The sequence below is a fragment of the Dunckerocampus dactyliophorus genome, chromosome 17 (genome assembly GCF_027744805.1).
Source record: "Dunckerocampus dactyliophorus isolate RoL2022-P2 chromosome 17, RoL_Ddac_1.1, whole genome shotgun sequence".
In the NCBI taxonomy this organism is placed as follows: Eukaryota; Metazoa; Chordata; class Actinopteri; order Syngnathiformes; family Syngnathidae; genus Dunckerocampus; species Dunckerocampus dactyliophorus.
In genome coordinates this window covers 2,196,439-2,219,926 of record NC_072835.1, presented here as the reverse complement: position 1 = coordinate 2,219,926, position 23,488 = coordinate 2,196,439, and the positions used below count along the sequence as shown (strand labels likewise).

General features: G+C 40.8%; 2 protein-coding genes across 7 annotated transcripts; both read right to left on the bottom strand.

Annotated features, from left to right (window-relative positions):
• Window positions 1–177: 177 nt before the first annotated feature.
• Window positions 178–14,583, bottom strand: LOC129170378 (myocyte-specific enhancer factor 2C-like). 5 transcript variants are annotated; one of them, XM_054757850.1, is made up of 12 exons: window positions 14,369–14,583; window positions 13,578–13,655; window positions 10,174–10,293; window positions 6,947–7,150; window positions 2,833–2,976; window positions 2,566–2,749; window positions 1,585–1,626; window positions 1,301–1,473; window positions 1,178–1,201; window positions 744–870; window positions 550–673; window positions 178–475 (listed from the first exon to the last, which is right to left on the bottom strand). In XM_054757850.1, exons 3-12 carry the CDS (start codon window positions 10,225–10,227, stop codon window positions 178–180), a joined length of 1,374 nt encoding a protein of 457 aa, XP_054613825.1. In that variant the 5' UTR covers window positions 10,228–10,293; window positions 13,578–13,655; window positions 14,369–14,583. The 5 variants fall into 5 exon arrangements, with proteins under 5 accessions (XP_054613825.1, XP_054613823.1, XP_054613827.1 ...); XM_054757848.1 differs by having other exon boundaries at window positions 10,174–10,290; XM_054757852.1 differs by lacking the exon at window positions 1,178–1,201 and having other exon boundaries at window positions 10,174–10,290.
• A 2,374-nt stretch (window positions 14,584–16,957) lies between these two features.
• Window positions 16,958–20,475, bottom strand: cetn3 (centrin 3). 2 transcript variants are annotated; one of them, XM_054757102.1, is made up of 5 exons: window positions 20,050–20,181; window positions 19,799–19,934; window positions 19,556–19,670; window positions 19,279–19,470; window positions 16,958–17,710 (listed from the first exon to the last, which is right to left on the bottom strand). In XM_054757102.1, the coding sequence occupies exons 1-5, from the start codon at window positions 20,082–20,084 to the stop codon at window positions 17,667–17,669; spliced, it is 522 nt and encodes a 173-aa protein (XP_054613077.1). In that variant the 5' UTR covers window positions 20,085–20,181; the 3' UTR covers window positions 16,958–17,666. The 2 variants fall into 2 exon arrangements, with proteins under 2 accessions (XP_054613077.1, XP_054613078.1); XM_054757103.1 differs by lacking the exon at window positions 20,050–20,181 and adding an exon at window positions 20,309–20,475 and having other exon boundaries at window positions 16,964–17,710.
• Window positions 20,476–23,488: the final 3,013 nt, after the last annotated feature.

Sequence of the window (23,488 nt, the reverse complement as noted above, 5' to 3'; positions counted from 1 at the left end):
TTGACGTTGTCAGCATCACCATGGAAACCAGCATCCTGACCGACAGACACAAAGACACACCCACTCATCACATGATTAATATGATCATTAGCATATAATAACACTAGAAGGTAACGTCGCTAACAACCCCGCCCCCTCCGGCTGCGGAGAGGCCCACCCCCCTCGAACCTCCCCCCATCATGTGGCCCAGCCCTCGGTGAGCCTCATGCGCTTGACCGACGGGCTGTGGCGGTCGTCCTGGCCGGACGGCCGCAAGAGGAAGTTGTCGTCGTGCTCCTCGCCGCCCCCTTCGTACGAGCTCCCGCAGCTGGACGCGCTGTTGGCCGGGGAGTGGCCCGCCAGCGTGGCCCCGCCTCCCAACCTGGTGCCCACCATGGCGGCGCCGCGGTCTCTGGGAGGGGACGCCGGCTCAGACTTGATGTGCAGGTTCTGGTGTCCGGACGGGAAGCTGAGATTGGAGTTGTGGCATAAGTTTCTAGACGGAAGTAACGGAAGAAAGGAGAGTCATCATCATCATCATCCTCAAACAACAAGAAGGTTCTGGCTCACCCCATGTGTCCCAGCGGCGAGTGCTGGAGGTTCTGGATCTGCTGCTGCTGCCAGCCGCTCACTGATCCCAGACCAGTAGATCCAAAGGCAGACAAGGAGGAGAGGTCTCCGCCCAGGGAGAACTCTGCGGGAACACAGCAGCGGCTGCTGAGCCGGGTTCTGAAGGAACACTGGGCGGTCCCGAGCAGACTCACCTGTGCCGTAAGAGGACAACGAGGACGGGTACCCGCCCATCCCCCCGCCGGGAAGAGACTGGGCCGACACGGACACGGCCGGGCTCGTCAGCGTCTGCGCGGTCTGCGAGTGATTGATCCTCTGGTTCTGCAGGACAGTAGGACACGTTAGAAAAAAAAAACTAAACACACAGTGCCCTCTTGTGCTCACTGTGGGCAACAACAGGCAGTCACCATGACAACAATCACAACAACACAGGATGCCCCTAAATTTAAATCATTCTTTCATTTAATACAAATAAATGATAGCTTATTTTCAACTTCATTTATAAATATTTATATATTTGCATCAATTATTTAATTGTAATAATGTTTATTTATGCGTTATGAATACTCGCTCGCTAGCTAGCTAGCTTGCGTGAGCCAATCAGCAGAGAAGAAAGACGCGGTCTTACCAGCATGAGGTCAAAGTCCTCACACTAGAGGGCAGCAGTGAGGTGCAGACGGCAGTTAGTCATTGACAAAGGGGAACACCAAAAGAATAAAAATAAAAAGCGTTGAGCAGGTGTGAGACTCACAACGCTCGGCATGTTGCCGCACTTGCTGGTGGCCGCCATTAGGGGTCGGAGGTCGGGCTTGCGGCTCATGCTCATGGGTGGAGGAGGGCTTTTGTCCTGGATGGCCTTGGCCACTCCCCCTGGGGACATGAGCGAGGAGGGGGAAGGGCACTGGGTGCTGTAGCCTCCATTTCCTGGTTAAAAAAAAATAAAATAAATGATGTGAATGACTGACAGGTGTCATAAAAGGGATGGTGATGATGATGATGATGATGATGATGATGATGATGATGATGACGTCTTACCCACACTGACCACCGTGCTCGGCAGCTCCGAACCCAGCATGCCTGAACGACATACGTGGAAATATAACTTTCACATACCATAATATACTGTACACACACTACACCCGTTCTGAAAAAAAATATTCAGAATTATATACGTTTAAAAATATTCATAAAATACAATAAAATCCTATATACATTTATTTTTATTAGTAATTATAGATAGATACATATACAATATAAATGTCTTCTTTATATTTAATTATTATTTTAGGATATTTTTATTAAGTATGTTTTTAACTTTTACATGATAAAATGTAATTAATATAAATGTTGTCTTCTTTTTAATTTATTGAATCATTATTTTTTATTTAGTATTTTTAACTACTAAAATGATTTAATTTAATTAACATGTTGATTTTTTTAATGTATTAAATGTTTTTTTTATTTAGTATTTTTTTAAACATTAAAATGACTTAATTTAATTAATATAAATGTTGTCTTTTTTATGCATTTAATGTATTATTTTATTATATTTTATTTTTTTAACTATTAAATTACATTAAATATAAACGTCTTATTTTTATTTATTTAATGTATTATTTAATATTTTTTAATTAGTAGCGCTTTTTTAAAATTATAATAATGATGCTATTTTCTTTTTATTTATTCTGTTATTTCATCCCTTTTTTTATTAGGCATGTTTTTAACTATTAAAATGATTTGATTTCATTAATATAAATGCTGACTTCTTTTGAAGTTATTAACTGTATTATTACTGTATTATAGTTTTTATTTCGTATTTTTTAACTATCAAAATGATTTAAGGTAATTAATATAAATGTTATCTTTCTTAAATTAAATGTCTTTTTGGTAGTATTTTTTAACTATTAAAATGATTACATTTTATTTTCCATTTATTTCATGTATCATTTCATGTTTTATTTAGTGTGGTGTAGATAAAATCATAAATAAAACGATACTTTTAAACACAACGACTACCTGTGTCTCCAGTGCTGGGGGGCCGCTGGGGGGACATGCTGTTCCTCTGCAGGGAGGGGTGATGTATGGGAAGCAGACTGTGGTTGCCTACAGCGCCCCCGAGGCCCGGATGGGAGTACAGCAGCCCAGAGGGGTTCCCGCCGGGGAGGGCCACGCCCATGTCGTAACTGGAGGCGGGCATCCCCTGTGGGGTGGAGGTAGCAGAGAGCCGATGTCAACCAATCATCTCCCTGCGGCCATGTCGCCGTGCCGCGAACGCGTACTCACGCAGATTCGCTGTCTGTTGAGCATCAGGTCGATATCGTCGTTGATCTTGCGATACTTGTCGTCCGCCTCGGGGCTCTGACCCGCAGAGTCGTCGGCCTCGATGTCGGGACTGTCGCAGCCGTTTAAGCCTTTCTTACGCAGCGTCTGCACCACAACGACACTTGGACTTTACTTGGACAGCTCATGGATTTCTTTCACTGCACAACTCCGACTGTTCAAATGGATGCAATGCCTCATTCGGCCACTGGGCGGCGCCATGACTGCAGATATTCAACCTCACCCTCTGACCACGTGTCACATTTAAACCTTTTATAAGACCAATAATGCATAAATAAATCACGATGGATGATGATGCTATGAAAGGAAAGACTTGATGTGAAAAATGTACACATCGTTACTACTGCATAAGAGTACAAGAACATATTTTTTGAGGGAGTTTTAGTGGTAGAGGAATGATACTTGATACTTGATACTGTTTCTTACATTAGTGTTTGATTTCAAATATATATTTATATTTATATTTATAATCATGGCTTACTGTGCTGCTTGCTGTTTGTTTCCTACATTTGTAGGAATTGTCTTCTAGTTTTAGAACATTTTATTAAATCATTTATATCAGTTATTGCCATTTTAAAATTTAAAGCTTTATAACATTTGGATTTTTAAAATTTTATTTCATTTACAATTGACAACATAGAATATACAATTTATTTATAATTTTCTACATTATAATTTAATTTATGTGATAATTTATTTAAATTTTAATTTTCAAAAAATGAATAAATTATTGTGAAAAACAAATAATTCTGATATTGATTTCAATTTCATTTCAATGTATTTTGAATTGCTTTCTTTTTAATGAAATAATTGATGCAATTATTGCAATTATTGCAAAAATAAAAACTATAACATTTGTTATTTAATGTAATTTAAATTAAAATGTACAATATATATTATACTTTCTATGAACATTTATTTAATAAGAATCTATGTATTCATTTAAATTTTAATTAAATATATATAATTATGAAGAATAAATATGTTACATTTTCATTTCAATTTTATTTTAATTTATTTTGAATGGTTTTCTGTTTTTAAAACATTTCACTACAAAATTTATAGAATTATTGCAATAATAAAATTAAAAACTGTATAACATTGACTTTACTTCAATTTAATTTAATTTTAAATGCATAATATGATAATTTAGATTTTATTTAATAAGAATGTATTTACATTTTAAATACAAAAATATAATTATGAAAAATACATCTTTTATTTCAACATGTTTGAATTTAAATAATTATAATTCTGAAAACAAAATACATAATTTTTATTTTAATTCAATTTTATTCATTCAAATTTTAATTGAAATAATTCAGAAAAATAAATAAGATACATCATCTTGATTTTAATAAATTATTATTTTTTTAATAAAAAGAAACAGAATTACATAACGCAATTATAAAATGATATCTTTTTTTAATGAAAAGCATGTGAATATGAATGTTAGTGTGAATGGTTGTTTGTCTATATTTGTCTATTTGTCCATTGGCTGGCGACCAGTCCAGGGTGTACCCCGCCTGTCGCCCGAAGTCAGCTGGGATAGGCTCCAGCATGCCCCCGTGACCCTAATGAGGATAAGCGGCATAGAAGATGGATGGATGGATGGAAAAAGCATGTGAATATTGATGGAAGCATTGCAACACTAATATATTGGGGGGGGTGTATTTCTAATAATGTATATAATTTATACTGTATGATCATTGGCCATGAAGATGATAAAAGGCGACGTTCTTGTTTTGTTATTGAGCGTGTGAGACACAAACATTCCATTCCATTTTCCTCCGCTTATCCGGGAGACACAAACATGTTACATACTTTCCATAAGATCAAGTTCATGTTGCAGCACTCGGACTGCAGAAGAAAAACTTCAATTCAAAGCTGAAATAAGTCATGACACACGCACGCACGCACGCACACACACACACACACACACACACACACACACACACACACAGAGACACACATACGCGTGCACACACGCGCGCGCACACACACACACACACACACGCACGCACACACAGACACACACGCACGCACACACACACACACACACACACACACACACACACACACACACACACACACAGGGTCAAGTCATCCCAGTCATGTCCACCTGTTAGGCTTTACAGAGGGTGGGGTCGCAGTGGTGCTTGTGGTTGAGGGGGGGCTGGTGAAGTGTGTGTGTGTGTGTGTGTGTGTGTGTGTGTGTGTGTGTGTGTGTGAGACGCTAGCCTGGCAGGCTCAAGATGCATGACCCTACAAGGTTATCGCTCACCCCCCTGTACGCCCCGAATGACATTGTCCTCTGATGGGACGCTCTTTCATGGAGTTTCTCATGTATTAAAAAGCAGCAGATGCCAGTATGCCAACGACATCGGTGGCCGTGTTGATAAACAATACTGAGCGACATGGATTCCAAAGAGGAGGAGGAGGAGGAAGCAAGCGGGCCCCTCCTACAGGAAGCATTTGGGGAAGTAAGCGCTGGTTACTCAGCCAAAAGTTCTTTTTTCTTCTTTTTTTTGTTTTTTTCCATCATCGTGCACACTCATTCACGCCACGCTCACACTGCAGCCTGCGTGCTATTCTTAGCGTTCCTCACTGCTATTTTTACACCACGGCTGCTTTCCAGCCACTTAGCAGCCGGGAGCAGCCAACACCACAGAGGGAAAGAAATGGCTGGTTTTTGTTTTTTTTTTATCCAATCAAACACTAAAAGCATTTGAAATCCAGAAAAAATTATTAGAACCCCCCCCCCCCCCCCCCCAAAAAAAATAAAAAAATTGCAACAAAAATAGTGTATTTAATTCATCATGAATTTACTGTTAAAATTAACTGTTTCTCTCGTAAATTTACAACTTTCATCTCATAAATTTACAATAAATTTACAACTTTTTCTCTCGCAAATGGACTACTTTATTCTTGTAAATTTCGGACTTTTCTCGTGAATGTATAACTTTTTTCTCGTAAATTTAAAATAGATTTACAGCTTTTTCTTTCGTAAATGTACGATACATTTATGACGTTTTTCTCATAAATTTATGACTTTTTCTCTCGTAAATTTACTACTTTATTCTCAAAAAACTATGATAATTTACGTGTTTCTCTTAAATTTACAACTTTTGCTCTCAAATTTCTTTCGTACCTTTACAATAAATTTACAACATTTTTCCTGTAAATGTATGACTTTAGTCGAGTAAATTTACAATAAATTTACAACGTTTTTCTTGTAAATTTATGACTTTTTCCTCTTGTAAATTCACTACTTTATTTTCGTAAAATTCCGATAAATGTATTACTTGTTTCTCTTAAATTTACGGCTTTTGCCCTCATAAATTTACGATAATTTTACAACTTATTCTGTTGTAAATTTACAACTTTATTCCCGTACATTTACGTCTTTTTTCTCGTAAATTTACGACTTTTTTCTCGTAAATTTACGACTTTCTTTATTCTCAAAATCTCAGATTTTATTTGGTCAATGTGGCCCCATATACTCATATACCCATGGTCATAATTATTAAGTTTTTGTTTATCAAATAAATTCAACCTTTTTTGTTTCTGTATGTATATTATGTGTGTATATTCTGAAAGTTTCGAAAATAATCTTTGATGACGTGTACACGTGTACACGTTGCAGGTGTGTTAGCCCACGCGGCCCACCTCATGGCCTCCCGGTCAGAAGCAGGTTTACGGGCTCCCTAATCCTCCCTAATCTGCACCAATCCAGTTTAGCTCGTTAGCGTAATCCGCACGGTTAGCGTAATCATCCACGCGGCCGCCGCCGGCAACCCTGATGCGACTTTTCGTGCCAGCAGGGTTCTGCTCATGTCTTGTTTGGACCCGACTGACGGGCCTGCGTTGCGGCTGACGCTTCAACTTTCCGTCAAGTGATTGGACGGCCGGGTGGGTGCAGCCTATGAGGAGAGTCAGGTGATTCTGTTCACACCTGTCAGTGTTTTTCGGAAAATAAGGGAAATTGCGACTCCAACCGACGCAAGAAGAAAAAAAATCTGTGGGTATTTGGTGTGTGTGTGTGTGTGTGACTCACGTCCACGATGTCAGAGTTGGTTCTGCTCTCGTGAGGCTCGTTGTACTCGGTGTACTTGAGCAGAACCTTGTCCATGTCGGTGCTGGCGTACTGGAAGAGCTTGTTGGTGCTGTTGAAGATGATGAGCGCGATCTCGCAGTCGCACAAGACGCTCAGCTCGTACGCCTTCTTCATCAGCCCAAACTTACGCTTGGTGAAGGTCACCTGGGGGACAGACGCAGTTCGACAGTCATCGACATGCCATGCTGGGGGGCCGTCAGGAAGCACATGTGCCTGCATTTCCTGTCATAACAGGAAAGATAAAGCGCAGCCAGAAATTGTTAGTGCGCGTGTGAGCACGTACACGTCGCACTAGCAACCGGCTGTGGATGAACGGATGGAATGTTTTGCCCAACGGGAGCGCTGACAGGACGTCACATGCACTTTTTGATGTTTGTGACAAGGAAGCGTGTTAGCCTTCCTTGCTAGCACATAGCCATGAATGTTTACACCGCTAACACATTAGCTGTTCACTGCTAACACAAGCTAAAGGCTAATTCTGACCCCGGGGGTGTACAATGTTATGTATATACGGGATTTCAAGAAAGCTTTGCCAAATTGGTAAATTTTTTTTACCCATTTTTGCTGGGTTTTTTTTGTAATTTTCCACATATTTCAACTTTCTTCTTAAATAATGTTTGTACATTTTCTTTTCGGGATATTATGACTTTATTGTCATAATATTATAACTTTTCCCACCCATCTAATTTCCCCAAAATCAACACTTTACTCTGTTTTGTTTATCATAATATTATGAATTAGATTTTTTTTTCTGGAATATGTCAACTCTAAATTACTCAAATGAGACATTTTTCCCTCATATTACGAGCTTATCATAAAATTGCACCTTTTTCCCCCCTAAGAATACAACTCCTTTCCTCTTCATATTTGGACTTCTTGTAAAATTGCAGCTGTTTCTTCCATTTCTGCTGATGTTTATTTCAACTTTGTAAGAAGACTTTATTCCCATAGTTTTAGAACTCCCCCCCCCACCCCCACATCATTTTCCAAAAATTACAAATTTAATTTTTTTTTGTCTTCATATTCAGATTTAAAAAATGTTTTTTTTCTTTAATATTGCAGCTCTATACTACTAAAGACATTATTTTTTCTCATATTATTCTCACAGAAATGCGCCTTTTTTTCCTTCTAAGAATACGTCTTTTTCCCCTCCATATTTTCACTTTATTCTCCGCTGTTTTTTCCATTTCTGTTGTTTTTTTGTTTTTTTTTTCAATTTTCCAACTATTACAACTTTCCTCTTGTAAATTTTCTTTTCATAAATATTGTGACTTTATTCCCTTAATACTTTTTCCCCCAACCTAATTTTCCAAAAATGACAACTTTATTTAGTTTTGTTTGTTTCTCATAATATTACAGCTTTTAAAAAATACATTTACACACACTCCAGGCTATTAAATGATTATTTTTTTATTTCTGTAAAACGGTGCCTTTTTTTCTCTTTTCTCTTTTTTTCTCTTTTCTCATTTTTGGCTTCATTCTCAGAAAGTTGCAGCTGCTTTTTCCATTTCTGCTGTTGTTTTTTTAATTTCCCAACTATTTTAACTTAATTCTTGTCAAGTTTCTTTTCATAATATTATGACTTTATTTCCGTAACATTTTGGTTTATTCCCACAATATTGCAACTTTTTGTTCAACCTAATTTTCCAAAAATTACAACTTTATTTGATTTTATTTCTCACAATATTACAACTTTTATAAAATAGTGGGTTTTTTTTAACAGTTCAAGTCATTGCTACTAAAATGACATTATTTTTCCTCGTAATATTCCAAGTTTATTCTTTTAAAACTGCATCTTTTTTATCGTTAGAATATGACTTTTTTCTTTTCATATTTTGACTTTACTCTAATATTTTTACTTTATTGCCGTAATATTACAACTTTTGCCCGCAACCTAATTTTCTAAAAATGAAAATATTTTTTTTGTTTCTCATAATATTATGACTTAGTTAATTCTTTTAAAACTGTGACCATTTTTCCTCTTCAGAATACGACTAGGGATGTCCGATAATATCGGCCCATCGACATCATCGGCTGGATAGTGGCATAAAAATCGAGATTTTTCCCTATAATGAAGCAGATAATAAACATAACACATAACATTATTTGTACCTACGGGCTCCCATATTTTCTGGCGCACAAATGATAACCTCATCAAACCGCCTCTCACGTGTGTAAACAAACGTGGGTGGCTAGTAAGTAGCAAGCTCGCTCGCTCCTTCCTTTCCATCCATCCATTTTCTATGCCGCCTCTCCTCACTAAGCCTATTGGCAGGTATTTCTCAGATGTTGTTTACAGCCACGTTGACAAGCTAAATGCTGATGCTTTATCCATTAGACTCACCAGGAGATGTGTCATGTTACACATAGTCGGTATCGGAAATTGAGAGTTGGACAATATCGGCGTTATCGGATATCGGCAAAAAAGCCAATATCTGACATCCGTAAACATGACTTTTTTTCTCTTAATGTTTTGACTATGCTCTTATACAATTTCTGCTATTCTTTTTTTTCTCTCCTCGTAACATTTTGACCTTAATTCTTGTAACACGATAACATTTTCCCGCAAGCTAATTGTCTGTCTTCCATTTTGCTTGGTTTTCATATTACGACTTTTTTTCTTCTCAACTTTATGCTACTAAAATGATTTTTTTTTCTTTTTTCTTGAATCTTTCAACTTTACGTGACTATAACGTTATTTTTCCACATATGATTACGTTATTCTCCTAAAATGACAACTTCCTCTCGATATTTTGACTTTATAATTTTAAAATTACCACAGATTTTTTTTTCCCCATTTAAAGTGCTAACTTCTAGAAACTGCGTGTGTTTCAAGGTAAACACTGTGTCTTAGCTAACAGGCAAAGGGGTATATTGTTTGAAAGCTAAGACTTTTATGTTGAAATGCCGATGCTAACGCTAAGCTGGCTTGCCGAAGAGATGAAGGCGGGGTAGAAGACAATCAATGGTGGCTTAGCGGAGACGTTCTGCTTCTGTTTGAGGGACAATTCACCCGATTACCACTTTGGTCATGTTGAAAAGTCTGCTGAGTGAGATGTTAGCACTTCCTGTTAGCCTGTAGTGTGATTAGTGATAAAGAGCGCTAATAAAAGTGTTTCAATGAAACACAATGACGTGTTTTGATGTTGTCGTGTGTGCGTGCTTACATGTCTGTTTCGCTCGTCCACAATGCGAGCTATCTGAATCTTTTTCCTCCCCATCTTTGCCGCTCGCTTTGTAGTCTCTTGCTTGTTTGTCCTCGGCTCACTTTTCACTCTTCAATTCTACTAGAAGAACAAAATTGTGGTTGGAAATCCCACACAAAGCCCACATTAACGGCACAAACACAACACAAATCATTCTGTGAACCGCCACGCACGCGCAGGCAGGCCGCCATTTGTCCCTTGGACACGCCCACCAACTCCCTTCAGGCATCTGGATATGCTGGCATGCTTTGGGGCCACGCCCCAATTTTCATTCCCATGGAAAACATGAATAAAGACGACTGGTTGGCTAGTTAGTACTAAACATGCTGCGTGTGTGCGTGTGTCCACCATGTGACTGGTGCCCAAGCGCTTCTTAAGTGGCGGGGTCAACAGGATGTTCACACACGCTGACAAACACGCAGCAGGTTTTCTTGGCAGCTCGCCACTCGAAGAGGAGGCGGCGCCTCCCCCTGGCTCTCGCACGAGACGACGACAGTGTTTCATTTAATTGGAGAAAGGTCTTTAACACATCACGTCATCGCTGACGCTTTCCCTCCAAACGTTTGTGCTGTACACACAAGTGGAGGATGCCCCGCGGGGTGCATGGTGGTTGTCTCCCACCGTGCATCCCTACTTGTCCTGAGAGCAGATAACGCCATCACAACACTCACATTTCATCAATGACTGCTACCTTCTACTGCGCCACTGTTCCCTCCAGCCAACTGGTGCACTTACGTACTTAACTCTTTTCAGTGGGTTAACACGCGCATAAAACGCTCAAAACGGTGAGTGTGCAGCGGTGGAAAATCCTCAATAGTCGCCATCTTGGCTACATAGCGGAAGGGCTACGTTGAAACAGTGGCGGCTGAGGGTGGAAAGTATTCAACATAAGAAGAAGAAGAAGAAGAAGAAGGTAAATATTGCGATCATCGTTTCCGGTACAACAACAGCAATGACTTTGGGACAGCACTAGACTGGCAGGATTCTGAACTAAGTACACTCATTGAAGTGCACGGATGGAAGCATTCTATTTGAGACACAAACAGTTTCTCAACTGGTGCACATGCACACTTATACTTTAAGTGCACACAGAAGTATTTAGGAACTAAGTATACTTATTGAAGTGTACTGATGAAAGTATTGTATTAGTTCATTTGCTTACTTAGACTTTTTTTTGAGTGGATAAGTGTGTTCGCACTGAAGTACAGCAAAATGCAGTACACAGTCCGTACACTCAAAACACTCCAAACGGTGAGTGTGCAATGATGACCACCCTCAATAGTGGCCATCTTGACTACGTAGCAACAGGGGAACAATGGCGGCTGAGGAGCAACATGTAGCGATGGAAAGTCATCGTCAATCATCATCTGTGGTAAGTGTACGACGACAATACACTGTCAGGAACTAAGTATACTTATGGAAGAGTACTGATGGAAGTATTGTATTGGTTCACTTGCGTACTTACACTTTTTTTGAGTGGATAAGTTTGTTCACACTGAAGTACGGCAAAATGCAATACACGGTCTAAGCACTTAAACACTCAAAACGGTGAGTGTGCAATGACAACCACCCTCAATGGTCGCCATCTTGGCTACGTAGCGGAAGGGGAGGGGCTACCTTGGAAAAATGGCGGCCGAGGTTGTACTCAACAGGAGAAGAAGAAGAAGAAGGTAAATATTGTGATCGTTTCCGGTAAGTGTACAACGACAGTAATGGATTGGGACAGCGCAACACTGTCAGGATCTATAAGTACACTTATTGAAGTGTACTGATGTAAGTATTATATTGGTGCACTTGTGTACTTTGTGTTCACACTCAAGTATGGCAAATGCAGCACATTGTTCATGCACTTAAAACACTCAAAATGTTGAGTGTACAGAGTGACTCTTACCACCCTTTATAGCCGCCATCTTGGCCATGTTGCAGAAGGGGAGGGGGCGGAACTCCCCCCCTTGTTTGCAGTAGGGGGTACACGCAAAAAGTTATTATCGTATAACAGAGAAGTGGCTGCAATTCACCATTACAAAGGAGAGAAGAAGAAAGTAAGACGGTCCTTTAAGTGTAAGTGTACCCGGTATACTGCACTTATTCAAGTGTACTGACGCAAGTATTCAATTTGAGACTTCCTGATAGACTGGCGTCTTCCATGAAGGTCTGTGGACCAACTATTTCATGATGACAACAATAATGCTGATGGAGGCACGGGGACGTGTCCCGTCCAGGAAGTTGTGTTGACGTTCCCCCGCCTTCCATCTTTTTGTTGTTTGGAGGTAAAAAGTTCACTCTTATTTTGGGAGGCGTCTAAAAATAGTCCGCTTTGCTGTCACGCCGAGGACGATCAAGCGTCCAGCCGCACGCAGAGCTCAACCGTCGCGCATGCTGAGCGCGCCGCCGTGACTCAGACAACAATCATGACGACGTGTTGCTGCTCGCCGCGCGCATCACCCGGCAACAATCACCATCATACCAACAATGTTATGACCGACAGTAATAGTTTCACATGCGGCCCCAGAGTACCACGAGAGTACCACGACAGTACTACCTGAGTAGGCCACTTCTTGCCGTGTTGATGAAACGAAAGCGTCGTGCTCTTACTTTGAAAAGTCGAGACAACATGAAGGTAGCATGATGGAATGTGTGTATGATCCTTCCCGGCTCTGCCTGCACACCACATGTTCAGCGCGCGCGCGCACGCACGCTAACGATGCTAACACAACTTTTGCTGTACAGCCAGCACGCTTCATCGTTTTCACACCACATGATGTTGATGATGATACTTTCTAAATTAAAAGCAAAACTTGTGTGTGAAGGTGACGGGAAAAGGTGTTTCAAAATAAAATACACAAGGACGCGAAAGTGCATGACTGCAATGCACGTTTATGAAATCAGTCAATAATGCGGTCATATTTGGTTCTTTCAAGATAAAAGCGTGTCAAACTGCTTGTGGGGGGTGTCACCTGCCTTTGCCACAGACCCCCACATGACTTAAGTGCCCCCCTGGGAGGCAAAAGCTTCATCCTCAGTAAAAATGACATTAAAAGCATTAAGAACGTCAACACCACGTGTTATAACGTCAAACTTCATCATTATCATCATCATGAGTGGAGCCTTACCGAGTCCTGCTGAGTAAAAACCAAACTTGAAGTCCGCATGTGTCTCAAGTTCCCACTTGCGGTCCGGTCCCGGTCTGCAGTCCGCCCAAAGCCCGAATATAAAGAGGGCTCCCGATCGGAACACAAGTCCAAACAGTCTGCCGAACACAACACGCACCGATGCGTTCACGGTCCTCGGGGCTGCGAGAACTACAGATAATCCCTCGTGACGCGCGTGCGAGTGCGTGTGTGTGTGGGCGGAGAAAAACTCACCTGCGCGGCTCAAAGCGGCATGACTTTCCCGCCAACAGTCCGTCCAGCGGCGATGATCTCCACGGCCCGCGCGAACACCTGGACACACGCACACGTGACGGCGACGTCACGAAGAGCCAAGTTAATGGATGAGGTTTTTTTTTCCAACAAGTTGATGCACTCTGCTGCCCCCCAGTGGACACCTCATTAGGTACAGGCTCCCATACAAAATGTTGGGACAGAGTTTATTATTGTACTATTTCTATAATTATATATGTATTGACAGGCACAAAGGCATGTATTATTACATTATATTTGATTAATATTTATATTAAAAATTTCATAACACGTAATACAATAATGTGATTTAAGACAATGTGATTTAAGCTATTATACAAAATGTATTAAATATTTACAATATTGTAATGGGTTGTGGGGCAGTGACGTCATAGTGTCCCAATCAATGCAACCCAGTAAACAATGGAGGACATCTTGCTTTTCCCATTGAGGAAGTGACCCTTCTGTGTTTAGCCCCGCCCCTTCAGCCACCCTTCCACTGTGTCGGTACCCCAACAAAAGGCCACCTAAAATGTCTAAACACGTTGATGGAGTTCAAAGTTCACACACGTAACGTTGAGGGAAGGTCGTGACCCCGGGTCACGTCATATCACAGGTGGTGACGTCATGTGACCCTCCTCGCAGCACAAGATGGCGGCGACGCCGACATGAGCAACAAAAAGAGGCTAAATGAGCTAACGGTGCTAGCAGGTTCCCATGACAACATAAACAAATTTAAAAGCTTTTTCTCTTACTTCCTGTCCTTGCCGTCTTTAAAATTACGTCCAGCTGATCCTCACGTCGCTCGCCGCTGCGTCGTCTTCGCCGGGAAGAAGTCGTCCCGCCAGGTCCAGCTGTGGGCTCGTTGTTAGGCTTCCTTGTGTCAAACAAGTTGAAGGAGGCGCGCAAGCCAGACCAGCTGGCTTAGCAGGACCCAGAACTGTTGTGTCCAGACCCAACTGAGATCATGTAGTCCACATTCAGCAGAACCCCCCCCCAGCGCTGCCCCTCCCTGCGGCCCATCAACACACTCTGTGACCCCCACCCGGAGACCCCCGCCTCCGTCTGATGGGGACCTGGATCACCTGTCGCTGTCGCTCACGTTAAATTTAGCCGAGGTGTCACTGATGCTGTGTGTGTGTGTGTGTGTGTGTGAGAAGAATGTGGTACTGGTACTCAGAACCTTGCCGGGCCTCGAAACACTACAGCTCTAACCTTCAAACACACACACTAATACACACAAGTACACAATACAAAATGCAAACCTTGGCCCCGCCCCCTACATATCGCCTGTGGCTCATGGCGGTTAGCAATCTCGTCACACGCCTTTGTGTTAGCAAAGCAAGCACCCTGTTTGTTTTACAAGGACTATTGTTTTTCTTGCTCGGGGCGGGGGCAGGGTAAAAGGGCCAGGGGAGGAGCTAGCGGAGGTTGACGAAGGCTAAAATGTTGTTAAGGTGAGTTGGTGAGGAGGAGGGCGGGGCTCAGCCACTGTGGGAGGAGTCATGTGGTCTGACATCTTAAGTTACACTGAAAGGCATCGGATGCTGTAAACTGACCCGCCCCCCCCCACACCACCACTCGCCAAGCGCTCCCGATAGTCACAGCACCTCCTAGCGTCTGCTGCCAACTTCTTCAAAATAAAGCAAAATTAAGGCTTTCATTTTGACAAGTAGACCACTCTAATCAGCAGCGGGCGTTGAAGATGCCAGCAGTTCAGGTTAAAATAGGTTTTTTTTATTGTTTTTTTAAAATGTTGCAGCATGAGGCGGGATGCTCCACACGGCAGTCATTTTTACGTCCTATAGGTCAGGGTTGCTCGTAGGGGGAGGGGTTAAAGGTCAGGGGCTGCACCTGGACGCAGCTGATGTCGTAAACGCTCGTCCTCCTTCGTCCATCTTTGAAACCAGCCAAATGTGAGTGGTTATCAACAGGCCACACCTCCCCACCCTTGTCCGTAGCTGCATTAACAGACGACGGCCTCAACCACCACCGCCGCCCCCCCCCACCCCGTGTCCCGCTGTAGGTCAAAGGGCAAGTGTTGTCACATGGTCAGCATAGTTCAACTAATGACTGACAGCTGCTCGCCAAACCTGCTGACACACACACACACACAGTAAATATTGGGGGGGCACCTGAGAGGGAATTCCATCAAGTTGGTGTGTTGATCTACTGCTTCTATTTCTACATTCTTTACATTAAAGGACACATTTTTTAAACACAACAAAGTCTGAGGCTCTGTCTCAATTGGAGCACTTGCATACTTACAAATTGGAGCACTTGCATACTTACAAACTTAAGTCTTTTGAGTGCACAAGGACGGCAAAATGCAGTACACTGACAGTGCAGCGCAGTGATGGACACTTAGCGCCCTCTTGGCTACACAGCAAAAGGGGAGGGGCTCCCAAACCTTTCCAAACTTAAAAAGCTGAGAAGAAGAAGTAGGTAAGTGTGCATGAATATGGGACAGCACTACACTGTCAACATTCACACACTCAGGAACTAAGTGCACAGTGTATGCAGTACACTTGTTGCAGTGTGCTAATGTAAGTATTCCATTTAAGCCTGACTGTAGAGATCTCTTAAATGTGGAATGTTCCACCAGAGGAGCTCTTCAGCTCCTTTAAGGGGACCAAGTGATGCAGAACTCCAACAGTCCAACGGGACTTCCCAAAAAAAGGGAGCGTGATAAATTGGCGGCATCGTGAGAACCCTTATCAACACAGCGCTCTCGAGGCGAGCATGCCGAGGGAGAGTATGGGACTTGGGACGGGAGGTCGTAGCCGGGGAGGAACTGGACTCATTTTATTTCTGGACCCGCACGGGTCGCCTGTGACAGCTGAGCATGTGCAAGGGCAGGTCCTGACCGCCAACATGGCCGCCGACCTTCAGTGCTGCTGCCAAGCGCTGCAGGACAGCTCCACAGCTGGGGGGGGGGCAAAATCTGCTATTTTTCTGTGGTCAGGATGTTTGGAGTTAGTAATTAAAAATACAAACACGGAGTCCCTAAAGTCTGAACATACAGTACAATATACACATTTCAGTTATGATTAAATACAGTAAAAAAATATTTTCTAAAAAAAACCCAGATGATATAAAATGTACTTCAACTAATACATTAAATGAAAAAGCAAAATAATTACTTTGTATTTGATATAAAATATATTATTTATTGTAATTTCATAATATTTATTATATTAAATGATTAAATACTAATTCTATTATATTGTATTTCATAATTATAGTATTTATTTATATAATTTATTATTAAATATAATTATTTGCTTATTATAATTATATTATTTACTGCATATATAGCATGTGCCTAGACTTGAGGGACATCATGTATTATTTTAATATATTAATATTAAACAATAGAAAACAATAATCACATGTAACGACGTCCTTGAATAAAAGAAACTACATTTGAAAGCCATGTTTATTTACAGTGTGTATTGTGAATTTCTCTTGGATATCTATTTACAGTAGTACACCATTTACTAATCACCGTTTTCAAGTAGCTAATAAAACTGCGAAATTAAACTCATTTCATTTTTTTAAAGTTTGTCTAATGACTAAAGAAAAGAACTGGAAAGGTCTAATGAAACATTTGTGTGTACTGTATTACAGTAGAACTGTATTATTCGTGATGCTCGCTTTAAGGAGCAAGTCTGTGGCGCCCTCCCGTGGCCAAACGCAATATTGTCCTTTCCGAACAAATATATTTTTTCTTCTGCGTTTACTTTGGGTGTTTTTTGTTTTTTTTTAATACATCTTAATGAGATGTTTTGATGTTGTCAGAAACTATACAGAGAACAATTTATTGGTAAACAAGAAATGTACACATGAACCCAAAAACATTCACACACTCACGTGTCGGTCCACGTGAGACCGCAGACACCCTCCGACCTTCACGTCTTCTGGTGGGGAAAAAAAACCCGACCAACACCTTTCTTCCACTGATTATGATCCCGTCATCACGCAAAGTTCTTGTCCGCCTGGAGGACATCGCGATGATGCTTGCTGGACATGGACAAACGTCACCCAGACTCCTCAGGGCGTTTCGCTCATGATGGACAGGAACTCCTCCTGGTTTACTGTCAAGCACACAAATTGATGCCGTCACTTCCTGATTGTTTTTCTTCTTGTTTTAGCTTCAGTGAAGCGCACAAGGTCAGGGGGGTCCAAAGTGTGGCCCGGGGGCCGTTTTCAGCTATAAACACAAAGCTAAAGATGTTTTGGTCAGATAGCAGAGGAAATACTGAGCTACAATGGATTGATTTTAGCATCTTTAACTCATATTTGATATTTATAGATATTTGAGCTGTCACAAAAGAAAAAAAATTGTGTCCAAGTGAAGGTATCTTTTCACAAAAAGCTGTTTTTCCTCCCTTTTTTGTCGGGAACTGATATTTTCCTGAAACTTGTCTATGTTCTACTGCTGATTACTAAAGAACGGAAAAAGGTAGAAAGGTACTTTTTTATCTGATGAAAGATGAGAGTCTAATGTTTCTTTTGGTAGGTTCCATGTTTATATAGCCATAGAACACAATATTCTGTGTGCCTTGAAAGATCAGTCAGAATCGTCTAAAATGGCCACCACTGAATGGGTTGAATTTTTTTAAATGGCTGGGATTGAATGAGTTAATGTACAAAATTAAAGAAAGTGGCCCCAATTCTTTCATTTTTCTGTATCCCTAGATGGAAAAAGTTTGGACACCCCTTCACTAGAGGTCTTTCCAACATGCATTCTTTGTAATGGCCAGCAGAGGGCAACACCAGCACCAGTGTAAAGACAAAATCTGGAGATTATCTCATTAGGTGGTGTACCTAGGCCACATTCTGCTGGTCGACAATTTGGCTACAAAGTATTGTCGATAATCGATATCATTGACAACTTTTTGGAGACTATTTTCTTTCATTCATTATATGGCGTGCAATTTATGCCGTATAACTGTATTGAATGGTTGCATTCCTTTTGCAATGCATCGAGCAACACTGTGAGCGCCCACCATTGTGCGCCATTTTGTTTATATTTACATTGCCGACCAAACGCCTCAATATAAGCGTTGGCTGTCGGGACGAAGGCTCTGTTGCTCCACCGGCGTAGTTTTTCTTCCCAATTTGGGAAAACAGTGCATACAAGTTGGTCATGTTCCCCTTCTTCCTCATCACTACTTTAGAGCAAATGCGACCTATCAGTTTGTCCTTGTTCATGTACTCAGCTTGTTCATTCTGTTTAAAACCAAAATATTCCCCCACTTGAGCTGGGGCATTCGCCTTAGAAACGATCGCCTCTGTGTCGTCATTCAGGTTAGCGCATTTTTTCTCACAAGGCTAATTTGCTGCTAGCACTCTGACCACTCTGTATCCACTCACGAGTAGCCCCGCCTCCACAAAGAGGTTGAATGAGAGGACGGTTCACTCTCTCCGTTCATTCCATGACCGAACCAATGCGCATCCAGCCTGTGTGGCACAGAGAGACCAACGGATGGAGCACACACGCATGCATGCACATGTCAATTTATCGAGGGTGGCATAATTATTGATGATGGTGACGAACCTATGGAGCATCATCATCTTTGTAAAGACAAAATTTGGAGATTATCTCATCAGATGATGTACCTAATGAAGTGGCCAGTCGGCGAAAGTAAATTAAACCTACTTTCGCCGTCTCCGTCAGCGTCAAAGGCGTCAATCATACTTCGTAGTTCTTCTTCGCTGGTGTTCTCGCCGAGCTCCCTCGCCACTCGCCTGAGGTTCCGTAGGCTGATCTTCCCTGACTCGTCATCGTCAAAGAGTCTAAAGGCCTTCATGATCTCCTCCTTGGGGTCTCGCTCCAGGATGAGCTCCGTCACTGTGCACACACACCCAAAGCGGCGTTGGCATGGCTGTGCTCACGTCACGTGATAACATGAGGGTTGGGGAGTGGTGTCGCTTACCAACTTCGTTGAAGTCCTCAAAGGTGATTTTGCCGTTTCCCTCTCTGTCGTAGTCCTTCAGAATCTGCAGAACATCCACCTTCTTTACCTCCAAGCCCAGCGCCCGCATTGCCACCTTGATGACACACCAAAAAAAACACAAACACATGAAAAATGCACTAATGTCAGCTTGTCATGTCATGTCAATTCAATCTCAAGTGAAACAAGTTGATGATGAAGCCGTGCCGTGTTGTCTAACGTTACCTTCAGCTCATGGTAGTCGATTTCGTTATCTTTGTCCGTGTCAAACAACTCGAAGGCTTCTCTTATTTCGTGTTTCTGCTCCTCGCTGAGCTCCTTCCTCTTCTTGCGTTTGCTTCTGTCCAGCAGCATGTCATTCCTGCACAAACACAAAGCAGCAGGTTACTCGTGTAGATTCCAGCTAGGTCAAATTAGCCACGTGATGTCATTATAAAGGAGTCATTAGCATCAATGTGCATGAGTCTTTGTCCCACATGAACGAGGAGGTCGCTTCGCTGTCGTCATTCATGGTTTAACGTGTTGTTGCCTCACAGGCGGACAACGTCCTGCCTCCCGTGTGACGACTTTTAATTGCCCTGCCTCCGGTGTGACGACTTTTAATTGTGACACAAAAACTACTTTATTGTCGTCCGTCGACGTACGCCTGATGTCAGCCGCAGCGAGCGCTAGCCGCTAATGCTAGCTTCCGTCGGCGGCGTCAAACGGAGGCGCGTTAACGTCATGTCTACTTACCTGGGGGAGCTCATCGCGATGCACTTGAAACGCGGAAGGCAACGAATATGTGTCTGGCTTGTCGGGTTTTAAGTTTAAACACACACATATGCCTCCATTGAGAGCACAACAAGTAAACAATTTGTCCGCGCTCGATTGGAGGCCCCCCATTGGTCACTAGGCAGCAGCAAGGAGCTCTCCGATTGGCCCATGGCACTGTTATTGTTTTTACTGTACTGGCACTGGCGACACATAGCGGCCAGATATTGTTACTACATCACAATGTAAATTATTTTATCCAAATATAATATGTATATTTGTTATTATACAACGTATTTTAACAATACTATATATTACTTAAAGAAGACACTATAAATGTAAAAATGTGATGAGTGTAGTCACTTTCTAAACACCACGCTGTTGTTTTTGTCCCTTTTCTTGACTTTCCACTGGGATGTTGATGTTGTTTATCACATTGTCTTTCCTGTGTCGCTTGTGCGTGACCAGATAAACACATCCCAGGAAAGACTCATCAAAAAGTGTCGCCGTAACTCACTTCCTGTTTCCACGACGTCACTTTTTCCCCTCCCTGTTGTCAAGTAGAATAACGTCGTCATGGTGCAATCATACTTGTGAAGGAGGACAGTTTGCTAATTTGACAGATGAACTGTTAAAAGTAGTTTATGTCTGTGGATAATACGTGAACACATTTGGACACGCCCACTTTGAAGGACGGCGACTTGCTGCTGATAAAGTGCCGGGTGGACACTTTGTCTTTCCACGGCGCAAACGTTTAGACGATTTCGTCACTATTGCGAGTGAAACGACCCGTTCTCAGCTCAAGTTTTGCTGGGGTTTTCAACAGAGAGACAGCTGTGTTCCAACAAGCAGGAAACAGTTTCAAAATAAATACTTATTTGCAGTTCCATTTTGGAGCCTTTACTTGAAGACCTGTAAAACTAAACGTATGGGGATCGGGGGGAAGCATGTCATAATACGATTTATACAGGATATAAAATATTGTAATACAACAATGACAAGAAATGCATTGAAACAACTGCGCTAGCTCAATGCTAACTTGCATTAGAAAGCCCATACACATGCAAGCGATTTTTATTTAGTTAATGTTTGTTTTTAATTTTAATATTTTTTTGTTCATCTTGTTAAGAGTGTTGGCATGTTTTTTTTCATTATTTTTATTTAGTTAATATTTGTAATTTTTTAAATTTTTTTTACTCAGATCATTAAGAGTGTTGTCATCTTTTTTAATTATTATTTTTTATGTATTTTTTAAATACTTGTTCTTTATTTTTAGAGATTTTTCATTTAACTCGTTAAGAGCCTTATCATGTTTAAAAAAATAATAATAATATTTGTTTTTTATTTTTGTAATATATTCTGTTTAGCATATTAAGAACGTTGTCATTGACTACTTCAACACCTCCAAAAATGATGTGCATCCCATTTTAGCACTTAGATGACGTATAAAACACAAAACAAAGCACAAGACACGTCCAGGTAAACAAGAGAAACTAGCACATTGTACAGTGACAGTTACTCCCTGACTACGGAAACTGCGTTAGGACAAACCCCACACAAAGGCACACTTGCAATTGAGACTCATAGATCATAGATGTAAAAAGACAAAACAATACATTTAGGCAACACAACACACACACTTGTTAACGTGTGTTACTTCATTTATCGTTTCATCGTCAGCACTTGAATCACGATGGCGTAACCCTGCCCTGTTAGCGTGTCCTAATGAGTCGTGTTCACTTCAAAACATTTTGGGGGAAAAAAAAGTTATCACGTCCTCCAGATGACTTCTGACTGTCGGGCGCACGTGTTAGCGTGCGCTATGTATGAGGTAAAAACGTAAGCTTTTCAAATCAGGCATGCTGTCCAACGGCGTGAGTGATGTGATGGCTCTCCAACGCGCCGCGCCTGGCGTAGACTTTATGCTGGTCCGGAGGCTCAGAAAGAATCAAACAGCACACGCTTAAACGCCACACGTTGCCTTCGAATCATTCCACTGTGAACTGGAAATGTTTTTACTTGCTGTGTGTGTGTGTGTGTGCAGGCCATTACTTACCGGGCCCCACCCTGAGTGTGCACAAAGACCCCCTGTCCGTGCACACACACACTGTGTTGGCTTTTATTAGTGCAGTGCAAAGTTACGCAACAAAAACAAATCAAGCGCGTTGAAAGGTGACAAGCGCGTCTTTGTGCTTCAACAAAGTTCTACTTTGCTCCGTTACCGCCATCTTGTTTCTGTCTGGAACACATGACCACTTGTCAGTCACTAATCATTCTATTCTACTCAATTCTACGCAGTCTAATGTGCGGAGATGTGATGCTGAAGACGCCTGCAGTGTGCTAACACATGCTAACTAAATTCGTCTGATTAAAAATTCATTTGGATGAAAAAATACCCCACCTCTCGCCCAACATCAGCTGGGATAGGCTCCAGCTCATCCCTGACCCTAATGAGGACGGGCGCCATCGAAAATAAATGGATGGATAATATTAAATGATTAACTGTGTTAAAAAAAAATCACAATTAAATAATTTAAGAAAATATAATTTTTACACATAAAACCTTATTATTTAAATAATATTATACATAATATATAAATATTAAATACTGTATTTAAATTACTATATGTGTGCTTATATGTAAAAATACAAATTAACAATTATTTCATTTTAAAGTGTAATATAATAATTGAAATAGTCTTACATACTTTATTTAAATATTTTATGTTCATGTTAAATATTACATATTTTATAAAATAATTTTAATAAAGTTATATACTGAATTTAAATAACAATTTAGATCAATTGTATTTAAATTATTAGATATATGTTTTATGGGAGAAAATGTAATTTTTTTTAAATGATGTAATTTGGATTATTTTATCATATGTATCATTTTATTATATATTTTATTACATTATTTAAATTATTAGAATATATTAAAATGAATACCTTAAATAAAAATGGAAAATATTTATTTATAATCTTTTTTATATTCTATATAGATAATATACATATAATTATAAATGTATATATACATGTATTTATTTATAACATTATATATTATATAAATTACATATATATTATAATTATATATGAATTTTTATATATAAATACCTATAGTAACTGTACAAACAATTAACATTTTTAAAATAACTTTAT